This window comes from Stegostoma tigrinum, chromosome 24 (genome assembly GCF_030684315.1).
Source record: "Stegostoma tigrinum isolate sSteTig4 chromosome 24, sSteTig4.hap1, whole genome shotgun sequence".
NCBI classification, from domain to species: domain Eukaryota; kingdom Metazoa; phylum Chordata; class Chondrichthyes; order Orectolobiformes; family Stegostomatidae; genus Stegostoma; species Stegostoma tigrinum.
This window is the reverse complement of record NC_081377.1, coordinates 44,976,474-44,996,989: the sequence shown is the minus strand read 5'-3', so window position 1 is coordinate 44,996,989 and position 20,516 is coordinate 44,976,474. Positions and strand designations below refer to the sequence as shown.

The following is a 20,516-nucleotide window of genomic DNA, read 5'->3' as shown; positions in this document are numbered from 1 at the left end:
CTATTAGGTTTTCTTTAGTTCTTTTTGTTTTTGATCATCACAAATTCACTGTTATTCTTTTCCTTTTATTCTTCAAATAAGCAGCCCATAGTCAGCTTAGGAATTCTCAATGCCCTTATGTCAAGTGATCATTTGAAACAAACCTCCAAGTAATACTTTTGACAGTCAGCGTTTCCTTGAATGTATTTTGTTCCTTAAAAACCACAAATTCCCTGATAGTTATACCATTATACTTAAAACAAAAAACTTATGTCACCATTTTCCAACTCTAAATTGATTTTTAATAACTTCTCCAGTTATGACAATTTGATACATTTTCCCACCTGGAGAAGATGCAAGTATAAACCTACCACCTTGACGTAAACCAATCCCCAGAGAAGCAACACGACAGACAGCAGTGAACAGATCCCTTCTTGCCATCCTGGTCTGAAGGAAGTGCAATTTACTCTGTAGCAAGTACCATAGAAACAGAAACAGGATTGAAAGATAACAATATGTATTGAGCTAATCCCATGAACAACTGTTTTGTTTCTACCCTCACAATAAGAAAGTCAAACTGAAAGGGAGCCCAGACGGAGGATGAAAGCTGCTGTACTTTAGCCACAATCCTCAGACTCCACTTTTCAACAAATAGCGATCTTCTAAATATTTTTCATCATCTCAGCTGCTTAAGTCCTACCTCACAGAAATATATTTCCTTGTTGGAACGGGTGCTGTCCATCTGTACACAGTTTGCTCAAAGGCTGACGGGTCATGTAATATCATTTTGCTGGTTTAACTGAAACTAGTTACTTGCTGATCAATATTGCTGTAATTACAAATCCAGCTATCACCAGGACAGCAAGGAAAATCCATCTGTGTCTATTTTCAAATCCAGTGTCAATATCTGTTCAAAACATATTTACATCATGTTTCAGTGAAGTATGGATTTTTTTTGCCAACACATTTCAAACTAACAATTTGACTTCAGAATGCTAATTGCGTGAAGCACCAGACAGATGTGGCACTGAACATGCTGGAATTCAACAAGAATTTAAAAACATGGAAAAGGATCAATGTAATTTTTGGGATGTTCATTTGCATGTGAAGTACAAACTTAGTACAAACTCTCACCTGAATGTTTTGCCCACATTGCTCTACAGTGGAGTTATAAATGGAGGTAGTGAACTTGCTATCCCACATATGATCCTCAGGCATTTTCCTAGACCTGACACTACAGCAATGACCCAATTATGTTTTATGTAAAAAGTCATTCTTGAGAGATGGATTATTCTTGGCAAGGTCAGCATTTATTCCTCAGACACAAATGTCCTTGAGAATGTGATGGTGTGCCACCATTTCAAACCGTTGATGTCTAATTGAGGAAGGGACAGGATTGTGACCCAATGTCAGTGAAGGAACGGTGATAAAATTTCAAGTCAGAGTGGTGTGTGGCTGGGAGGGGGGAAAATCATACAGGTCATGGTGTTCTATAGGTCTTCTGCACTTGCCCAGCTGTGTGGTAGGTGCCATTGAAGGAGCTTTTGTTAAATTTTGTGAGTTGCTCATTGAACTAAACTGACAGTTGATTTGCAGTGCAGTGTAATGCCAACTGTGTGGGTTCAATCCCCACACCAGAAGAGTTCTCCTTTTTGACCTCTCCCCTCACCTGATGTGTGTTGACCCTCAGGTTAAAACCACCACTAGTAGTCTCTCTCCAATGAGACAGCAGTCCTCTGGTCCATTAAAAACCAGGGCAACTGTGCCCTTACAGATTTGCTGCAGTGCATCGGTGTGGTTTACAGGTGCCATAGTGTAAGGAATGAGATTTGAAATAGTGGATTAGGTGCTAATTCAGCAGACTGATGAAACAGGTACAAGCTTTGTGTCTCTCTGCAAGTCAAAGACTGACATAGAAGATTAACACCATCAAGGGGAAAGCATTGGTTGTGGATGTTTGCCAGTCACTTAATATCAATGCTCAAAACACTCTACTGCTATTAACCAAAGATGCAGAGCAGAAATTCACCAAAGGCCCTTAGACATTTCCTTACACCTCACTTTCTAAACCCACAACTACTTCCATCTAGGACAAGGGCAGCAGATACATTGAAACATGACCCCTGTGAGCTCCCCGCTGAGCCACTCCCCATCCCTGACTTGGAAATATATCACCATTCCTTCACTGTCACTGGATCAAAATCCTGGATTTCCCTCCTTAACAGTATTGTGGGTCACCTACAGCAGTTCAAGAAGACAGCTCACCGCCAGCTTCACAAGGGACAACGAGAGCAGGACAATAAATGCTGGTCCAGCCAGTGACGCCAACACAGCAGGAGTGAATAAAAAGGTTGCAACAGTACATGTACTCAGCTGCTTTGTAAATTCACTTTAACGATATTAGAAAGTCAACCTGCCCCTTTATATTTCAAATGATCTCCATGGTGGAGTGCTTATGATGAACTTTCCACTCTGCAAAACCTAACTCTGCAGAAGGAGCTGGAAAAAATGATGTGTTTTAAGTGATTTAGCTAGATCCCAGTAAAACAGTGTTTCCCCATAAACCGAAGGAGGAGGATGTGGGCCATTTTCACTGAATCTCTCCCTCACAGGCTCTCTTGCAGGGCTCCCAGTACTTAACAGATGTCCTGAATTTTCATTTGGGGGAAAATAAAATTAGTGCATAAACATTCAGAGGAATTTACTTACCAGAAGATAGCTCAAAATTCCAAGAAATAGACTGTTGTAAAACATCATTCAGTAATCGAAATGTGAAATTTGAACTCATACTGGTGTCACTGATTTGCAGACTGCTCTGTACTGAATACAGTTCCATCTTCACCAAGACGGCACAGAGTCTCAGACAGTGCAGAAATGTCCAGGTGTTGGTCTTTCAACCAGGAAACAGTAGGTTCAGGGAAACCACAAGACTCAAAGATAATGTTTGTTCCATTTGATGTTTGTACAATTTTTAGGCTGGGCTCAGTATAGTATGCTGAGGAATTTAAACAAAAACTCAATAAATATATAAACTGCAAGACAAATAAAATACAAACTTGACTTTAAATTGTTGTTATCGATGGGTAGGCTGGGTAGGGAAGAAATTGAGAAGCAATGCATTTGAAAGCAGTCATATACAGCAGAGCAGGACCCTCCACCTGGAGTTCCTCTGCTCTGCTCTTTTACCTGTTTCTCTTTTAGCTCCCTTTCCTGGAGTGTTTTTGCTTCAAACTTTAAAACTTAACCTTGATCAGAGGGCAGTGCCCTTGCAGACTGTAGGCTGGGGGCTGACATAGACTTGGATGAAAAAGACTGTAATTCAAGTCTTTTTTTAAAATATTACTTCAACTCTGTGCCAAATACCTCTGTACCTAGGTATCTTGCACCCAAGTTGGCACCATAAGCGGCAACATTGCCAGCTTTGCACTTATTTGAGTGCACGTGACAATAAACCAAATTCAGTTCAGTTTACGTCACTTATACAGTTACTTCCTTCATTATCCTCAAGTATGTGTTTGTAAACTGATTGACCAGGGTGTGGTAAGTCAGGAACAAAATTAGCTAAAACCAAAACTGATACTCTGTCCTACATACATTAAATGGGCTCTTTGATTAATTTTATTAATTAGTAGGTCCATAGATAAACTTTAATAAGATCTTATGGTACAGTCGATAGCATTCCTGACCTGGAGCTAGATGTGCTGTTTCAACCAGGTCTTGATGACCAAGGAAGGAGAATTCACAACTGGGCCTAACCAGTTGAGTATTGATCATTAATTTCATTCAACACATTCCATGCCAGTGCCAAATGGTAACAGCAAGACAGACTTCAGGTCAGCTACCCAAAGGAAATAAATTGGAGCATCTGTAATCACTACCCATAGCTTGAGATTACACATTGCGCATACTCAAGTACAGGATGCCACAGAAAGTTGGACTTCTTGGCATTGCCAGGGAATTAGATGGTTGGTGAGAATCAAATTACCCATAGTGTCCACAAGTCTGCAGGCTAGGTGGATTAGCCATGGGAAATATGGATTATAGGGATGTGGTAGGGATCTGGGTCTCGGTGGGATGCTCTTCAGAGGGTAGGTGTGGACTTGATGGGCCAAATGGCGTGCTTCCACACTGTAGGGATTCGATGATTAAAACATTGAGACACAAGAGGACACTGCTGTTTTATCTCCATGATGCATTAATTATATGCACACGTGCTCCATTGCAGTGTATGGAAATGATCAAGTTTGTGATGAAATCTTAAGGCAGTGACTAGAATTCAAGCTGCACCAGTAAACTCAATTTCGACATCCTATAAAGATACTCATCGTAGTTTATTTGCAGCCAAAAGAGAGAATCCAGAAGGTGGTTTAGCTGGCTGGTGCCTGGGTTAGGGACATCTGCTCTCTGTTTCAACATGAACCTAGCAACACCATTCTTCAGGCCATGTTACTTGGTATGTAGCAGCATTCAGTTATTATTCTCTCACTTGCTCATTATAAGTTATATTATTTATTGGTTTCTTATTCAGAGGTAGGAGCTCACCTTATAAACTAATTCTCACTTAGTGTTAAATCTGTGACACATCAGCATTGCCTAAAAAAGCATTTTTGCACACACTGTGCAATGCATTTTAGATACACAACAATCTCAGGTAAATGAAGTACTTTTGGAAGTCCAAGCCCTGTTCACCTGGGAGCCTTGGATGAACAAATCATCTGAAGGACAGGACACAGAACAGGGCAGAATTCTTCAACACTGCACCATTGAATTTTACCGTGCACGAGGCCATTTCTAACTATTGTGTCTGTACTGGATCCTGAAAGGCCAACCCAGTTCGTCCCATTCTCCAGCCTTATCTCTGTAACCCTGTGAATTCAACACTTTCAAATATTTATCCAGCTTTCTTTTGAAACTGAATGGAATCCACCTCCACTACTCTCCCAGGCAGTACATTCCAAATCCTAACAAGCTTCTTCTCACTTCACTCTAAACTCTGGCTGACAACCTTCAAATTGTGACCCGTGGTTACAAGCAGTAGAACCTAATGGAAACAGAATATCCTTCTTTACGCCAAAAGATTGTTCATAATTTGGAGCACATCAATAAGGCCACCAATTCTTCCTCTTGAAAGGCAACTATTTTTGAACATTTTCAGAATCAAGCCTTCTCTCAATTTCTTTACTCCCATTTTCTCTCTTTTTGCCCTCGTTGGTCCCTCTAAACCTGAGATCAGCTTTTTCCTTTCCCAGAGGTGATAGCAATGTCCTGGAAATCTAAACCAACACCATCCCTCAAGCCACACATTTACCTTCCCAACCTCCCTTTCCCTAAATGCTGATGCTTGTGCCACAGGCAGTATTTGTGATTCCGATCCAGGAGACCCTGTGTCCATCCTACTCCCTAATTCCTGAAACTGTCTGACAAATCCTCCAAGCTATTCCTCCCCCTGTTGTTGGTTCCCACATGAACCACTACCACTGGTTGTTCACCCTCACTTTCCAGATGTTTATCCAGTCATTCCATTATATCCCTTGCACCCATGTGGTAACATACCTTATGGGATTCATGATCTCAATTTGCAAAGTATTGTGTCACTCCTACCACTACTACCTTTCTAATCTGCCTCCTATCCTTTCTGTTTTCCAGCCCCCCTCAATCAGTGATGCTGCTCACTAAACAGGCATCTCAAATTCTGTACCTGTTTGACAGGAGTGCTGGCTTTCCTGAGCTTGGGTTTCATTCTCAGCCATCTGAAGCAGGACCTGGAAGCACAACGTTCTGACTCAGGGGAAGATGTCTCGCTGCTGGACTAGAACTGGAGCAGAGAGGTGAATTTCTGAGTGTTAATGATCTAGTGCCCTCATTGCAAAAAAAAAACTGTAGATGTGTCAAAACAACCTGCGACAACCAACCGGCCTGCTAACACAGACAACGTAGTCAAGAAAGAACCAGCATGAGCTGTTACAAATTGGTGTCTAAAGGGCTACTTCTACCTGGAGGGTGCCCCACAGAGGCCCAACAGAAGACTGTTCATGTGTTTCTTCCAGGGGAAAGATGTACAGAACTGTTTTAAACAGAGCATACTATGATCTGGAATGCACTACCAAAAAAGCAGGTGGAAGCAGAATCAAAGCTAACTTTCCAAGGAGAACTGGGTGCACTCAAAGGGAAAAATACATGAATTTTAGGTGAAGAATAGGGATGTGGGATTGACGAGGTGTCTCCTTCAAAGAGCACACACTCCATGGGCAAAGTGGCCTTCATCTGCCCCAGTGGATTAGATTAGTGTTTGAATCTATGCAATGTTTCTAATTAAGACTGAAAAATAAGACCCTTCTTCAGAAATAGGGAAGTGGGAAGGGGGCACAGAAATAAATAGAGAGAGTGAGGTGGTGATAGAAGGTGGACAGTGGAGCAGATAGGTGGGAGATAAGATGGACAGGTCAAGCAGGCAGGGATGAATCTGGGAAAGTTGAGTGTAGGTAAGGTATTGGGATGGGGATTGGTCAGTATGGAGGGAAGGGTAGATAGGTGGGAGTGAAGACAGACAGGTCAAGAAGGCGGGGATGAGAGGGGTTGCTGGTGTGGGGATGAGGTCGGTGGTGGGAGATTTTGAATCTTGTAAAGTCTACATTGAGACTATTGGGTTGTAGGCTCCCAAGGCAGAATATGAGGTGCTGTTCCCCCAGTTTCCGTGTGGCATCATTGTGATACTGGAGAAGGCGCAGGATGGACGTGTCATCTAAGGAATGGGAGATGGAGTTAAAGTGGGTTGCAACTGGGAGGTGTTGTTAGTATTCTGTCTGGGGAAGGTCACTGAATGACACTTAGGTTGACGGGAATGTTACCTGCACCTTGTCAGCCCAAGCCTGGACATCAACCAGGTCTTGTTGCATTTGAATATGGACTACTCCAGTGTCTGAGGAGTTGTGAATGGTACTGAACATTGTGTATTCAACAGCAAACATCTGCACTTCTGACCATATGATGGAAGGAAGGCCATTGATGAAATAGCTGCGGATGGTTGGGCCTAGAACACCACCCAGAGGAATTTATGCAGAAATGTCCTGGAGCTGAGACAACTTGCCTTTAACAACTAGAGCCAAAGGTTCTACTTTGGCTAGAACCAAACTAGAATGGTCCAGGCCTGAAACATCAGCTTTTGTTCTCCTAAGATGCTGCTTGGCCTGCTAAGTTCATCCAGCTCCACACTTTGTTGTCTCAAAAGTGTAGAGGCCTCTTGTAGCACACAGGTAACTTCTCCACCTTTGGATCAGGAGCCCAGGTTCAAGTCCCATCTGCTCCAGAGTTGTGGAATGACATTGCTGAATAGGTTGGTGTTAAAAATAGGTTAATTATATGCTGCTCAACCTTATTTTCAAAGTGTTGAGGAAGTTTTTCTCTGTATCTAATCTGCGCTGTACCTGTACTGAGGCTGTTTGATGGGGACAGGGTAGTGGGAGATTTATTTACAATTTAAAAGAGTAGAGTAGGCTTTACTCTGCATCTACACCCCTGTTGTCCCTGCTGAAGGAGGCAGGTGAGGAAATTGCTGGGGCATTGTATGAAATAGTTGCAGCCTCTTTAGTTACAGAACAGGTCTCAGAGGATTGGTGAGAAGCCCACAGTGTCCCTTTGTTTAAGAACGGTGACAGTGATAGCCTGGAAAATTACAGGCTGGTGAGCCTTACGTCAGCGGTAGGGAGATTATTGGAGAAGATTCTTACGGAGAGGTTTGACTCACATTTGGAAAAATATGGGCTCATTAGCAATAGGCAGCATGGTTTTTATTTGGGATGTCAGTCTTACAAAGTTAGTTGAGTTTTTTAAGCAAGTGACAAAGATAATTTATGAGGGCAGGATGGTAGATGTCAAGACGATAAGATAAAGGAGCAGAATTAGACCATTTGGTCCATTAACACTAGATTGAAACCAGACCAGAGTTTGTTTTCTGTTATATGCTTGACACAAAATTTTTCAGAGTACATTTTACCCTTTGTGAAGAAGTTTACTGTGCAGCTAAGCCACAATATCCTGATTTTGGTTTGCTCTCATGCCATACCTTCACTTCCCTTCAGCAGTGGTGGTGAAGGGAACCATTCTGGTTGAACAGGCTACACTTGAACTTTACTGGGATCAGTATCTTGGCAAATTGAATAACTTGGGCTATAGAAAGGACTTCAAATTATTGGAGGGAGGCAGGGGAAATGTAGGCTTACAAGGCAAGAAGATGTGGCAGCATTACAGGGTGGAGAGAATTTTAATAAGTAATGTCAGAGTAAAAGATCCCCTGGGAAATTGTGAACATAACAGGGTGAATTTAGCATTTAGTTTCTGTAGGAGGAACTTGAGTCAGAAACATCTGCTCTAGGCTTCAATAAGACTAATTGAGCAAATGTGAGCAAAAATGGCTGGACTGGATTGGGATAGGAATTTACCAGCAAAGACAGTTGAAGCAAAATTGCAGATGCTTAAGGAAATAGTTCATGGCTTACAACAGAGATGTATCCTGATGAGAAAAAAAGGATTCTAGCAAGGGGATAAACCAACCTGGTTAACTAGGAAAGTTAAGGATAGTGAGATAATAAGGTGTAGAGCTGGATGAACACAGCAGGCCAAGCAGCATCAGAGGAGCAGGGCTTGCTGTGTTCATCCAGATCTACACCTTGTTATCTCAGATTCTCCAGCATCTGCAGTCCCTACTATCTCTGAAACAAGTTAAGGGTAGCATCAGGTTGTATGTTTTATTTTATTTTCAATTTGGCAAAGATTAGTAGTAAGCCAGAGGATTGGGAAAGTTTTATGAACCAAAAAAAGCAACAAAATCATAAATAGAGAGAAAATAAACATTGACGGTAAACTTGTGAGTAACATCAAGATGGACAGCAAGAGTTTAGAGTCATACAGCTGTAGAATTCTACAGTACAGAAACAGACCCTTCAGTCCAACTCATCCATGTTGAACAGATATCCTAAATTAATTTAGTCCCATTTGCCAGCATTTGGCCATTAGCCCTCTAAACCTTTTCTCTTCACGTATCCATCCAGATGCCTCCACTACTTTCTCTGGCAGCTTATTCCACACAGGCACCGCTCTCTTCATGAAAAAGTTGTTCCTTAGGTCTCTTTCAAACCTTTCCCCTGTGACCTTAAACCTACGACCTCTAGTTTTGGACTGCCCTAACCAGGGAAAAAGACCTTGGCTGTTCACCTTATCCATGCCCCTTATGATTTTATAAACTTCTATAAGGTCACCACTCAGCCTCCGACACTCCAGGGAAAATAGCCGCAGCCAATTCAGCCTCTCCCTTCAGCTCTAACTCTCCAACCCTGGCAACATCCTTGTAAATCTTTTGTGTGCCTTTTCAAATTTAACAACATCTTTCCTACAGCAGACAGGCCAGAATTGCACACAGTATTCCAAAAGTGGCCTAACCAGTGTCCTGTACAGCCGAAGCTTGATCTCCCAACTCCTACACTCAATGCAGTGACTAATAAATGCAGGTGTACCAAATGCCTTCTTTGCTACCATGTCTACCTGGGACTCCACTTTCAAGGAACTGTGAACCTTCACCCCAAGGTCTCTTCGTTGATCAAACCAAACTTAAAAAAAATCAAGCTATGAAATTTTGGAATGAAGTTCTACCTTGGTACAACAGCTATTGAGTGGATCTTTTAAAATACACAAAACAAAAGAAGCGAGGTCAAATTGAATGTACGTCACTTAGAGAACAAAACTGAGGAAATAAAAGTGGGAACCAGGAAATAACAGAGATGGATACATACTTTGCTACAGTTTTTTTACAGTAGAAGTTACTAATGGTATTCCAAAATTACTAAATAAAATCAAGGAGCAAAGGAAGAAGAGGAAGTAAGTACAACAACTATCACTGGAGGAAAAAAAAAGAAAAAGAAAAAGAAAAAGAACTGGGGAAACTAATGGGGCCCAAGACTGATGAGTCCCCTAAACCTGATGGTTTGCATCTCAGATTGTTATAAAGATAATGCGTGCATTGGTAGAAATCTTCCCAGAATTCTCTGTTTCTCGCTCTCTCCAAATATACTAAGATGGCAGCAGTGGAATAGGCAGCCCTTGGGCTCTGAGCCTGGGGCTTGTCCAGATGTAGACGGTAATCAAGACACTAATGGAATGATGGCCTTCATTCATAAAGGCTTGACAATAGGCATGTAGATGTTATGCTGCAGTTATATAAAACCCTGGTTAGACCCCAATCCAGAGTGCTGTGAGCAGATCTGGGCATCAGGTTTGGCCCCTGGAGGGAGTTCAATGTAGGTTTACAAGGACAGGACCTGGACTATAGGATTTAAGTTATGAGTAGAGCTTAGACAAATGAGGCCTTTATTGTCTAGAATTTAGAAGGGGTGATCTAGTTGAGGTCTTCAGGATATTAACAGGGAAAGATAGAGTAGATAAAGGTAAACTATTTCCACTGGTTGAAGATTCTAGAGCCAAGGGGCATAGTCAAAAAATTAGGGTCAGGCCATTCAGGAAAGATGTCAGAAAGCACTCTTTCTCAAATGGCGGTCAATGCTAATTCAATTGTTAAGTTTAAATCTGAGATAGACAAATTTTTAGTAAATAGCATGGCGGCACCAGGGGCCTGGGTTCGATTCCAGCCTCGGGCGACAGTTTGTATGGAGTTTGCACGTTCTCCCTGTGTCAGCGTGGGTTTCCTCCAAGAGTCCAAATATATGCAGGTTAGGTGGATTGGCCATGCTAAATCGCGCATAGTGTCCAGCAATGAATGCATTATCCATGGGAAATGCAGGGTGAGAGGGTAGAGTGGTGAGTCAGTATGGGATACACTTTGGAAAGTCGATGCAGACTTCTTGGGCTGAACGGCTTGTGTCCACACAGTAGGGATTCTATAATACAGGGATATGGGCCGCGAAGGCAGGTATACAGAGTTAGACCACTGATCTTATTGAATGTTGGAGCAGTCTCGAAGGGCTGTATGGCCAACTCCTGGTCCCATTGCTTTAAACCAAGGAAACAAAAATAATTGGTAACACGTTGAGGGTAATATAGTATATTATTTTGGTGGAGCGGTGAGGCAAAGGTCTAACTAAATTGGCACCATCTATATGTCAAGGCAACTCTGCCTAGGGACAATTTTGGAATGGCTTCTCAATTGGCACCAGTTGTGTTGGGTTTATGAGGGCCCAGCACAGTAATAAACTCTTGACTGGTTCAAGAGACTCTTGCCACATGTATGTATGTGCAGGAGAAACAATTAACCTGCAAAAAGAAAGTAACCAACTCTCTTTCTCTCCCTTTTGTTGTGGGCATGGAAAATAAAACTGCTAACAACCAACTGTTCTTCTTCAGAGAAAGCAGGACCTGCAGATGCTGGAGAATCTGAGATAAGAAGGTGCAGAGCTTAATGAACACAGCAGGCCAAGCAGCGTCAAAGGAGCAGGAAAACTGACATTTCGGGCCTGGACCCTTCTTCAGAAAATTCTTCCCCATACTTCTTTTGTCAGCTGATCTCTCTGGATATACGCAGTGGGAAGGGAAAGGGAAATTAGCATCAGTGAGACTGAAAAGGTGAATTTTCAGCCAGTGAATGAAAGACTGAGGATGGAATATGAGGTGCTGCTCCTCCAGTTTACCGGTGGCATCATTCAGACACTGGAGGAGGCCCAGGATGGACATGTCGGCCGGGGAATGGGAAGGGGAGTTGAAGTGGTTCGCAACTGGGAGGTGTTGTTGTTTGTCGCGAACTAAGCATAGGTGCTGTACAAAGCGGTCTCCGAGCCTCCGCTTGGTCTCCCCGATGTAGAGGAGGCCACATCGGGAACAGTGGATACAATAGACCACATTAGCAGATACGCTGGTGAACATCTGTTTAATGTGGAAGGTTTTCTGGGGGCCTGAGATGGGGCTGAGGGGGAAGGTGTAGGGACAGGTGTAGCACTTCCTGTGGTTACAGGGAAAGGTGCTGGGGGTGGTGGGGCTGGTGGGGAGTGGGGACAGATGCGGAGAGAGCGATCCCTCCAGAAGGCAGATAAGGATGGGGAGGAAAACATATCCTTTATAATGGGGCCGGGGTGGTGGGGCTAGTGGGGGGTGCCAGGGGTGGTGGGGCTTGGAGGTGCTACACCTGCCCCTATACCTGCCCCCTTACCTCCATCCCAGGCCCCAAAAAAACCTTCCACATGAAACAGATGTTCACCTGCATATCCGTTAATGTGGTCTATTGTATCCACTGTTCCCAAAGTGGCCTCCTGTACATCGGGGAGACCAAGCAGAGGCTCGGCGACCACTTTGTGGAGCACCAATGCTTGGTTCGCAACATACGACAACACCTCCCAGTCGTGAACGACTTCAACTCCTCCTCCCACTCCTTGGACGACATGTCCATCCTGGGCCTCCTCCAGTGTCTCAAGGGTACCACCCGGAAACTCGGGGAACAGCACCTCATATTCCGCCTTGGAACCCTCCAACCCAATGGTCTCAATGTGGACTTTATGAGCTTCTAAATCTCCCCACCCCCAACCTCATCCCAAAACTAACCCCCCCATCCCCGCCTCCTTGATCTGTCCATCTTCTCTCCCACCTATCCGCTTCTCCCTCCTCACTGACCAACCCCATCCCCACTTCCCATCTACACTCACCTTTACTAGCTTCATCTCCACCTCCTTGACCTGTCCGTCTTCTCTCCCACCTATCAGCTCCACTATCCACCTTCTTTCACTGCACCTCTATTTATTTCAGAGGCCCATCTCCCATTTCTTAAGGGTCCAAACCTGAAACAACAGCTTTCCTGCTCCTCTAATGCTGCTTGGCCCGCTGTATTCCTCCAGTTCCACACCCTGTTATCTCAGACTCCAGCATCGACTGTTCCTACTGTCTGAAAGAGATATTTCTTTTATATTCCTTCCTTCGCTGTCAGATATCCACCTTGCACCACTGATAGTTCTCTCCGCTTGGTCTCCCCAATGAGAGAGTAAGGAGATCCAAAACTGTACACAATACTGCAGGTGCGGTGTAACTAAGCGTCTGTACATTTTTGGTTACAAATTATCAGTGAAGTGAGCACTGATTATCTTTAAATACTGGATCAGCATTTAGGGTGGCATTTGGGCAGTTCTTTTAAAAATGGAAAAAAAAGGACAGCGACAACGCAATGCAATGGAGAAACAAATATTAGACTGTTTGTGTAATTGTGCAACAATATAATGAATAAACATTAGCGAGTAAATAAAGTGTGGAGCTGGATGAACACAGCAGGCCAAGCAGCATCTCAGGAGCACAAAAGCTGACGTTTCGGGCCTAGACCCTCTCTGATGAAGGGTCTAGGCCCGAAACGTCAGCTTTTGTGCTCCTGGGATGCTGCTTTGCCTGCTGTGTACATCCAGCTCCACACTTTATTAACTTGGATTCTCCAGCATCTGCAGTTCCCATTATCTCTGATACAACGTTAGCAAGTATCTTGTTTTTGGACATTCTAATTTTTACTACGGCGATAGTAATTGACTTCGCAACCACGATAGTACACTGCAACAAACAATAGGTACTGGAACAAAAACAGAAATTGTTGGAAAGGTCTGGCAGCATCTGTGAAAAAAAAATCAATTAACATTGCGGGTCCGGTGTTCCGAGGAATGGTCACCGGAACCGAGACGAGAACTCGGAATTTTTTTCTTCACAGATGCTGCCAACCCTATTAAGCATTTCCAGCAATTTCTGCTTTTACAGTAGTACTGGGCTATGCTGAGGATATGAAAACGACTGTAAGGTGCAAGCTCAGTTTCCTCCTAAGCGACAGTAAATACCAGGGGGAATGTTCCAGTCTTGCAACTCACGTCTAACGTGTATTCAACGTTTGCGGTTTCCGCTGATTGGTGGCGATTTAATGAGATGCTGTTCCAATTTTAAACCACCCAATGAGATTAAACGTTAAAAAAAGGGCCCACACTCGTTCAATAAGGAGAGCAGCCATCTTGGACGGTGAAAAGGAAGCAAACTACATCAAAGGGCACATGGAATAGCCTGACGGTACCAGCGACAATAACAAAAACCAAACATAAACCCGAAATGTCAGCGGCTACTGCTCCAGCCCGTGGGGCGGCATAGAAACGGATTGGCCACTGCGGTGTCTCCATCAGTGGCTCGAGAGCTGATTGGTCAGGGTGAAGTATCCGTTGGTAGTTATTTGCACTCCGATTGGCCAGGATTGTGTAGCGAGTCGGAGCTGAAGCATTTCTGATTGGCTGCCAGGCGGCTACTTGTCTCCGGATTCCATTTTCTGCTACATCGAGGGGGTGGAGCAGCTGTGGGCAGAGAGTGACCGGGAACGTAGTTCTGTGTGCGGATTTTCAATTTAGATAGCGCCGGGCCCTGTGTAAGTACCAAGTACGCGAGAGTCCGAGCCTGGAAGGGTCAGCGTGGGGGGAGCTGTTGTTAATGATCCTCTTTCTTTCTTTCTCTCTCCCCTCCCCCAAACTAGGCTCTGTCTTTTGTTTGCGCTCTCTCTTGCCCCTCCTTCCCGACCTGTTTCTCTCGATCGGGGAAAATTTCTTGCCGCCTGGCTTACCTCAGTGCGAGTAGTACCTAGAAACTTGTCAAGTAGGGGCTCAGACCAAATTGTGTTGGGCTCAAATACCTACCACCCCCCCGAAGGCTTGGAAAAAATGCGCTGATGTTGTTAAATGGCCGTTTTCTAGTCCCGTGATCAGGAAATTCCGTAGCAAAAAGGGGGAGGGGAAGGTCTAAAACTGTACACAGTTTACCAGTAGTTTTTAAAATTGGATTCTTGGTCGAAAATTTCCTCCACTTTGTTACTTTTTGGTCAGTGTTTTGTTTTCTGAGCTCTTTCTTTCTTATTGCTTCTGAAGGGTGTGAACTGTACGGAACCGTGTGTGCCGAGCAGACCCATGTTGTGCTTGGCTGCACCATCTTCTGTCGGAGTTCTGCTGATGCAAATTCCTACTTGGGGAAAATCACCAAGATTCACCAAAAGTGAGAATTTCCTTATAACCTGGCGTCGAAGTTTCCAGAAAGCTTTGGACGAGAAGATCGACAAGTTTTGGGATTTTTCGACGAAGAGGTTGGTGTCTTGGGGGGAAAAGAGAGACTCCTGCACGTCGGCAAAGACTGAACAAACTTTTAAAAACGTTCCTGCTTTTAAAAAGTTATTAATCTCTTGACTCCGATTCTTGGTTGCAATCTTTTCTAGAGCTTGACTAGCTGTTAAATCAGAGTGGAAAATAATCAGTTAAGATAGTTACATTTTACAACATCCGCAGTTCATTCCTTAGTGGCCTTCGGTCTTTCACGGGATATGGATGTCGTGGGAGAAATATCGTATTTCTTCAATTTGTTCACGTTCATATTCCTATTCAGTGTTTCAGAAATATTAACGTTTGTAGCTGGGCGATCTTACCTTTAGAATTGCAGTTGGACTCCTCTGAACTTGGTAGTGTATTTCAAAACACGTTTTTAATCCATTTTCATCCTCTCTGATGAAGGGTCTAGGCCCGAAACGTCAGTTTTTGTGCTCCTGAGATGCTGCTTGGCCTGCTGTGTTCATCCAGCCTCACATTTTATTATCTTTAATCCATTTTACATCCTTTAACTGTCTCTCAAATCCAGTGGTTGTAAGTCTTCCTCACCTTGTTTCACGGGTCGTGCGTTGTCAGCCGGAAGGACACAATTTTTTTTAAATAAAGTTACAGCTGAATCATTAAAACCCAGAGGTTTCTGTTAGTTGCATCTAAACACTGGGTGACTAAAGGAGTAATTCTTGTAAAACAATGGAAAGGCTTTCTGAAAAGTGACCATAGTGACATTATTTTTACTGTTTGCAACTGCAGTGATAGTGTCCTAGCATGTGGTTAACGTATAGCTGTTGCAGCTAGTACTCCAAAAGCAGTCGCATTGTTGCAAGTAGTTATTTTAACAAATGCAAAAAAAGTTAGGCCTGGCCCCAAACTGAAATGTTGTGGTATTGGTTCACCCTTTTAAGTACCCATTTTAATTTCTAAACATTTTGGTGCACGTTCAAGAGTTGGAATTAGAATTGACCATTTTTCTTCTAATTTTACAGGTGATAGTTTCTTTGGAGAAAAATGGGAGGTGTCGAAAGATTAAACATCCCAATATCCCAACCAAACCATGGGACTCCAAAGAGAAACCTGCACTTAAACAGCAGCAGACAAAAGAACAAGGATGATAATCTCTATCACATGAAAACAATGCACAAGAAAGGCGAGAAGGGACATGGACGATATCAATTTATTTCTGAAACATGTCAGGTTGTGCAGAAAGAAGGAAAGAATGTTATGCACTTTACTGCAAACAATCAGAGTTGGGAGGCAGTTCTGAGCAGCTCGAGCACACTGTTTAGGTTGCAGTCTGATCAAAATTATGCTGGAGCCAAGTTCAGTGAGCCACCATCACCAAGTGTACTACCCAAGCCTCCAAGCCATTGGGTACGTGTGCCCTTGGAGTCATCTGATCACAGTGAAATGACCTTTCAGTTGAAGACCATGCTAAAAGTGCAGGCATAGTCTGTAGACTTAAAAGGACCCCACTGCTGGAAACAGTTTCTAATTGGACTACATAATACAGGAGTTTTGGTGTTTGTTTTTTTTAAGAAAGCACTGCCTTTGATATCCTTCCAAGTTGGTTGTTTTTGGTGTGTATTGGCGCAGTTTTGTGTCCAGCAGTTGTACTGGAAGCTTGTTTCCTCCTCCTGTTCTGCCCTTTTTCTGTGAATAGGAAACAAATTTCAACTCAAAACATTGGAATTCCAATGTTTTGACTGAAGAATATTCCTGACTTTAGATCTAAAGATTTTGCTCCTATCAAAGTGTTGAATCAGCAATTTTGTTGGCCATCTTGTTTTTGCCCAACCACAGTTGGGCATATTTAGCAAGATGTGTATGTAGCTTCCTGCTGTAGAAGAATGTTTGTTTGGTTTTTATTACTTTTTTTGAAATTCCTGATATTAAATGGGTCCTGTCCTTATGAAGGATGATTGTTATGATGCAATAACCCATGAAGAATGTTTGTCAAAACATGAAGTTACATCTGCCAGTGGTAGATATGTTACCATATGTTAGGAGCCTGAGGTAAAAGCAATTTGTGCACTGTAGTGAAAAGTAAATGCTTAAATTTCCTCAGATTAACATGAGACCTTTTTCAAATATTCATTGTACCTGTCACCACATTTTTAATATAATACTGGAATACAAAACTTGCTTGAAATTGGCAAAAAAACTTTTGCAGAAGGCAAAGCTCTGGCTGAATTTCAGATTGTGATTAAGCTAGCTAAAATTAGTCATGCAAATTGTTAACTCTCCTGGCCAGTGTTTTTTTTAAACCTGTAGAAAGAGCCACAAGTGTAAAACTTTGTACCATATGTATATTAAAGCAGGATTTGTCTGCTGAATAAACTATTTTAGTATGATGGCTAAATGCATAAATCATGCCACCAGTTTCTTGGTATGTCACACCTAAAGAATATTTTTCTTTTTTAAATGGATCAAAAGCACAAATATTTGATGCTACTTGTGTCAAGGTGCTTGCGTGTTTTTAAAAAGGAATGACTGGTTTTCATTGTAGGGGGAATAAAAGCTATAGAAAATACTTCACGTAAAGAAAAATGTTAAATAACTGTGGTTGCTGCATATTCTGAAATGGTCATATCATTTGTTTTTGAAAGGAACAGAAATGAGTAATCTGATTTTAGTAATTTGTACTGCTGTTTGCACTAAATCTATCTGTGTTTCTCTCCCCCCCCCCCCCCCCCCCCCACTGATAATGCCTTGTAACCTTGCAGTAGTAATGTTGTGATGTTGGTTGTTACTGACTATGCTGTGCAACATACTTTTGAGAACAGCATCTCGTCTTTAAAGCTACAGTTTTACCAATGGACATCCAGAATGTATTGATTATTCTTTGCTTCTGTTACCAAGGGTCTATGATTTTCCGCATACCAGGCTTGGGAATGGTAATCATATGAATGTAAATTTAAACTGGCTTATAGATTTTCTTTGTTACCATTTCCACATAGTAACAACACTTTTTTGTTGGGGAGGAGTGTAAAACCATTTGGACCTCCATTTCAATAGCTTGATCAACTCAGTCACACTTTAGTTCTAAAGGGCAGTTTCTTTCCCCCCTTGTCTCAGGTAACATCGGAAAAGGACTGTTCACTCCTGATTAAATCTATAAATGAATGTTCTATTGCCCCAGAAACATTTGCAGTCTGTTTGGATTTAGCAGCCCTATATAATCCAACAAAATTATGTCCTAATACACCTGGGGCTTGGGATTCTCTTTTAACAGTAAGAAGTCTGTATTGAAATGATTACTGTTCATGAGTTGGAACAAATCCCTCAATAAATTGACTTAACCAATTTGCAGCATGAATGCAAATTTAAGTCTTTTTACCTTATCAAAATTCTGAAATTCTAGATGAGTTTTGTTTCTTTAACTGTTATATGGTAGCTGAGATGCAGAAGAATATAAATTGAGTAAACTATTGCAACCTCAACTTTTTAAAAGTACTCATCTTTGATTAGGTGGGGATAAACCTTCAGTTACTGAAATGTGCACTCAATACATCAAGGAATTTGGGAATTCAATACAAAATATGCAACTTCAACATTAGTCTGGACTATTTACAAGATGTTAAGTGTTGTAGGGTTAAGTTGTCAGCCTGTACATCTGTTAGTCAGTCCAGACAATAAAGAGTATAAACCAAGTTGTAATTTGTATCTAGAACATGTTTTCATTCCTGAAATGAAACAAAGTTGCTGCAGCAGGTCTGGCAGCATCTGAAGGAAAAAAAATCCATGGTAATGCTTTATTTTTGTCCCTGATTTAGAGCACCGTTTAGGAGCTACAGATGAAATCATTTATTGATGGCTTGCTTCCCTTGCTTGATTGTTGTAAACTTTTCCCTTATCCATATTGAATCAATCCATGGTTCAGTACCTTGTTGCAATGGATAATGTTACGAAGAAGTCACTGAGCAGATTCAGCTCAAGAAATAGTATTCATCTGACCAAAATATTTGCTCAGTTGTCAGATTAACACCTATTGATACATTTCTTTGTTCACTCATATGGATTACATTGGTTAAAAATTCAACTGAATTCTACCCAGATTGGTTTGGACTTGCCTTCAAGTTCTGTAACTTAATCTTACTACTTTGGAATGCTGGTCTCTTTCCATTGACTTCCTCAGCACAGTTATTACACATGAAAAGAACTTTAAAGGCAGGCAACTCCAATATCACTTTTTTCCAAAAAAAAATGACTGTACAACTTATGGTAGACAAGTATTTACAAGTGAAAATGCCCAAACCCCCACATGGAGTTTTACTTTTTCTGTCCTTGATGTAACCCAAGAGGTTATCCAAGTAATCCAGCTATGAGAGTATCGATTGCATGAAGACTTACATCGGATGCAGCTGTGACACTGATAAGTTTGAGATTTAGATACACTAGTTTCCTTTGGTGATGTGCTCTTAACCAGGTAAAAGTGCACAAGAACAAGGATCAGATTTTGTGAAGAGGCCCCATGATTTGGTTATCAAATAGCTGTTTTGTAATAGATGAGTATTATGGAATCAAAGAAAAAAAAATGCATTCATCAACATAAAGTGAAGATGGATGAACACAGCAGGCCAAGTAGCATCTCAGGAGCACAAAAGCTGACATTTCGGGACTAGACCCTTCAGAGTTTTGCAGTGATACAAATTCAAGGAGAAAACCCAACACTTAGAATAATTTCTGATTGATTGGTACAAGTGTTGTCAGTACACAAGTGAATCACTAAGCCCAAGTATTAAACTAGTTGTCAGTGTAATTCCTTGTACCTGCAGATGTCCAATTACAGAATCACATTTAACATTAAGACACTTGCAAGCAGGAACTGGTTGAATATGGCTAGTATTTTACTTGTTGCAAACAACTGAAGGAATATTGAGGATGACTGCTCCACAGAACACATCTACTTAAAAAGACCCTGAGCTTCCAGTTGGTTGCCACTTCAGTGTTCTCTGGCCAACATCTGTCACTTGGACTTGCTGCAGTGCTCCAGCAAAGCTCAGCACTTCATTTTCCACTTGGAACCCTGCAGCCTTCTGGACTCTATCACATTCAACAATCTTAGGGCTTCAGCACCTTGCCGCCGCACCCCGCCCCCCACACACACACGCACGCACACCAGCTCTTGTAATCCATGAAACAGCTAGCTTCACCTGTTGCTCAAACATTAAATATTTCACCTTTACAGAATAATTGGATAGACTGTCTTAGTGAGCTTGTGCAATATACAGTGTTCAGGGTAGCTGTTATTCTGCAAAATGGCACAAATGTGCCCTATGTCAGTATATTTATAGTGAACAAACTCTACGGTGTTTATTTAGATAGTAGGAACTGCCGATGCTGGAGAATGAGATAAGGTGTAGAGCTGGATGAACACAGCAGGCCAAGCAGCATCAGAGGAGCAGGAAAGTTGACGTTTTCAGGCGAGACCCTTCAGAAGAAGAAAAAAAA

The 20,516-nt window shown here is 42.2% G+C and overlaps 1 protein-coding gene across 1 annotated transcript; it reads left to right on the top strand.

Annotated features, from left to right (window-relative positions):
* The first annotated feature begins 13,941 nt into the window (after window positions 1-13,941).
* Window positions 13,942-18,715, top strand: pnrc2 (proline-rich nuclear receptor coactivator 2). Its single transcript, XM_059654413.1, has 3 exons — window positions 13,942-14,347; window positions 14,841-15,052; window positions 16,052-18,715. Exon 3 carries the CDS (start codon window positions 16,074-16,076, stop codon window positions 16,512-16,514), a length of 441 nt encoding a protein of 146 aa, XP_059510396.1. The 5' UTR covers window positions 13,942-14,347; window positions 14,841-15,052; window positions 16,052-16,073; the 3' UTR covers window positions 16,515-18,715.
* Window positions 18,716-20,516: the final 1,801 nt, after the last annotated feature.

Bases quoted from the DNA above. Each gene is read 5' to 3' on its own strand.
- pnrc2 (XM_059654413.1), top strand. From the start codon at position 16,074: ATGGGAGGTGTCGAAAGATTAAACATCCCAATATCCCAACCAAACCAT.